This window comes from Sesamum indicum, linkage group LG8, assembly GCF_000512975.1.
Source record: "Sesamum indicum cultivar Zhongzhi No. 13 linkage group LG8, S_indicum_v1.0, whole genome shotgun sequence".
Taxonomy (NCBI): domain Eukaryota; kingdom Viridiplantae; phylum Streptophyta; class Magnoliopsida; order Lamiales; family Pedaliaceae; genus Sesamum; species Sesamum indicum.
Genome location: NC_026152.1, coordinates 3,756,013 through 3,759,219, shown reverse-complemented (window position 1 = coordinate 3,759,219; position 3,207 = coordinate 3,756,013). Strand labels below are relative to the sequence as shown.

General features: G+C 38.0%; 1 protein-coding gene across 4 annotated transcripts; it reads right to left on the bottom strand.

Moving 5' to 3' along the window:
* Positions 283–2,759, bottom strand: LOC105167685. Of its 4 annotated transcripts, none has more exons than XM_011087487.2 (2): positions 2,369–2,716; positions 283–1,215 (listed from the first exon to the last, which is right to left on the bottom strand). In XM_011087487.2, exon 2 carries the CDS (start codon positions 1,205–1,207, stop codon positions 674–676), a length of 534 nt encoding a protein of 177 aa, XP_011085789.1. In that variant the 5' UTR covers positions 1,208–1,215; positions 2,369–2,716; the 3' UTR covers positions 283–673. The 4 variants fall into 4 exon arrangements, 3 of the variants coding, with proteins under 3 accessions (XP_011085789.1, XP_020551499.1, XP_011085788.1); XM_020695840.1 differs by lacking the exon at positions 2,369–2,716 and adding an exon at positions 1,353–2,355; XR_848267.2 differs by lacking the exon at positions 283–1,215 and adding an exon at positions 1,359–1,948 and having other exon boundaries at positions 2,369–2,759.

The following is a 3,207-nucleotide window of genomic DNA, read 5'->3' as shown; positions in this document are numbered from 1 at the left end:
TTTTTCATAATTTTTTTTCTTCCTCTCAAACCACAATTATTTTAACGTTCTAGGAGAAATCACGTGCAACGACGACTAATATAAGAGTAAATGAAGGACAAATTTGATACGGACAAAGCTGTCCATAGAGCCCAAAGCTGCCTTTTGGGCCTTATGCTAATTGGATTATGCGCCCAAGAGTAATGGAAGGCTGGTGGTTGAGAATCTATTCGGGACAGGACACCCGGCCCATTGAACTTTTGGGCTGGTACTTCAATGCGGAAAATTTTAATTCAAATCGAATTTAGTCAATATTTGAATTAATTAGATACACTTATTGTATAACGGGTATACAATTTAAGAAAAATGACCAATTATATCACAAGTATATCATACTTGTTCCTTGATTGATGTGGATAAATATTTTCTTTAAACACTACCTATAGAACAGAATAACTTCATCCGGAGAAGAAGAATCAGATAGAGACCACTTTAGCCTAACGTGACATATTTCACAATTCAGCACGGAAGAGTTATGCATTCAATGGTTTCAGCCCCTTCTCTTTCAGGCAGATTCTACTATTACAATCCTCTCTTGCAACTTCCATTAAAATGTCAGCCTCAAATAATAAACAATAACCTCAATCAAGAAATGCCTGATTCCGACTGTAGTATTACTCACTTACCTATCTCCTCACATACTAACATGCTCCTTACTATGTGAAAAAGATAGGCGCCGAGGAGAGTTCACTTGACTTGAATGTAGTGGAAAGCTCTTACCCTTTGCATCAGAGACCAAATGCTGCCTGAACATAGTTATGAATGCCTCAACTCTTTGGTTAAGTTCCTCCTTTGACAGCTGCTCCTGGGCTTCTTCCTTCCCATGATCCTCTACATTACTTCTTTCGTACTCCGGACACTCTCCACTGTTCAGCAACTTCACATTCTCACTGCCATCATTAACAGATATAACTGGTCTTGATTGTAGCCTAATTCTCTTCTTACTGTTGATTTCCAAATCAGCATCAGTTTCTTCATCAATTTCGTTTGCTGGGATTTGAGATTTAGAGGTGAATAAAATAGCTAAGAGCAAAAGGTTCAGCGCCAAGAACGCCCACACGCGCCAATGGGTGAAGAGGGACTCGACTGCTGCACGTTCAATGCAAGCGATAAAGGCAGCCATTCCAGCTGCAAACCAGACTGCCTGTAATTGATCATATTCTCTCATCTTTTTGACTGCCATAACACAGAAAAAAAATTACTCTTAGATGGAGAGAATGAGTGTGAGAAAATTCAGCACGCTTGAGGAGTGGCTAATGTATAGGCCCTTATATAGAGGAGTGAAAAGATCAAATGGAATTATTTTTAGCCACCTGAAAGGTGAGTGTCATTGACTCATTGGGCTCCTTTTTTACTGTGGGGAGAGGAAGAAGGAAAATGGGCAGCAGGCTTTGTAATGATCAGACGATGTGACAAGTCAGCGGGACAAGAAGACATTCTCGTTCTGCAAATGGCAGCAGCATCATTGGCTCCAACTTTGAATTTTACTCAAGTGTTGAAGGTTAAAGCGTGCACCCGCTTTTAGCATGTTCAAAGGGCATATTCTTTTCCTTCAAATCTTCTATTAAACAGTTGTACGTTCTCTTTGCGATTGCTGATCTTCTGTTAATCTAGTGATCAGTTCTGATCTTGTAATCTGAAAAATCATGGGATTTTTTTCCCTTCTTCTCTTCCTTTCAAATGAGTGACAATTATGGATTTTGAAGTGGTATTCTCAGAGGGCAAAGAGAGAAGAGGCAGTGTTTGGTGAGGCACGTTGAGTGTGGGGTGGGGACACTCAAGAGTGAAGACAGCATATATACTTTTTGCCGGAAATTGAAAGCTGACTTCACATAGAGAAGGTGCTGGTTTGTTTGCTGGGCTGAGAAGCAAAAGCACGCCAAACTGAGCCCTAGTCCCCACATGTCCACTGCATGTTTCAGAGTAACTACTGATCTATCCAAATTCTATAATACACAATTAAATTTAAAATAATTTGAGTTTTATGCATATGACATGAATACATAACATATAATATATAAAATGAAACACTAAATTAAAATACAACTTTGATTATCATTAAAATCTTCCACTAAACCTTTAACTGATTTCTTCTCATCCTAAAATCGAAATATCATTTAGATTTAAATTCTTCAATAACACTAAGATTTACGAGGAAAGAGAAAAATATTTCAAGACGAACTAATGTCTGAAAAAAATAATGAGGATAAAAAGAATAAAGCTTCAACAGTGGATCAACTGACGATATCAATTAAGCTATCAACATTCTAGCACCAAACTTCACATGAGCCTGCATTAATCACAACCGATTTCGTTTCTATAAACTTACCTTCGCATCAATAACCAAGGACAAATCCAGCGACTCTTCTTTATCGGAAATATTCGAGATCCTCGAATCGCCAATCATTTAGCTCCGAGCTGTCTATTTGCCGTCTTCGTTATATTACTGCAAATGCCCTCTAACGCCTCCACTTCTGAACCAACAAAACAAACAAAATCAAACCGATGAAACAATCACGCATTTAGACATTGCTGTCAAATTGGTAAAATCCAGCCTAATTACAGCCGTCTCTCTCTCTCTCTCTCTTTCTCTCTTGGTTTGAAGATCAGCGACCGGGCCCATGATGAGGGAGGAGCGTCGACTGTAATAGCCATGTTTTGATTCTTAATTGCGTGTTATTATCTTTTAAGGAGGCGCCTCTATACGACGCCGTTCCACGGACTTCTCGCTTGTTGCGACGTCGTTTGGAATCCGTGAGTAAAGGCGAAGAATTGAGTTGGAAGGCGCGGCAATGCGAATTAGCTGCTCCTTTCAAATTTTAAATGTCTCAAAATTCACATAAAAACAGCACACTAAACTCGGGCCTAGGCCCAATGTTTAATGGGCCGGAATAAGGAAACTAATGATCTGCTAACCTCCTGGCCCGCCCAATGGCTCACCACTGTATTGTAGGGTTTTGTAATGACAACGTAAAAAGTAAATTGTAAATAAAGTCGTAGATTTTCTTTATTTAAAATGATGGAATTTAAATAGTACAGATAATTATTGAGATTGAATTAAAAATAATTATATTAAATAATTCATTTTTTTTATTTACTAGTATTAATAAAGCAATGTAAATGAATAATATACTGTTTACTTTTTATTATAATTTGGAGTTGAATTGT

Coding starts and splice junctions, on each gene's coding strand:
- LOC105167685 (XM_011087486.2), bottom strand. CDS start 1,222: ATGGCAGTCAAAAAGATGAGAGAATATGATCAATTACAGGCAGTCTGG.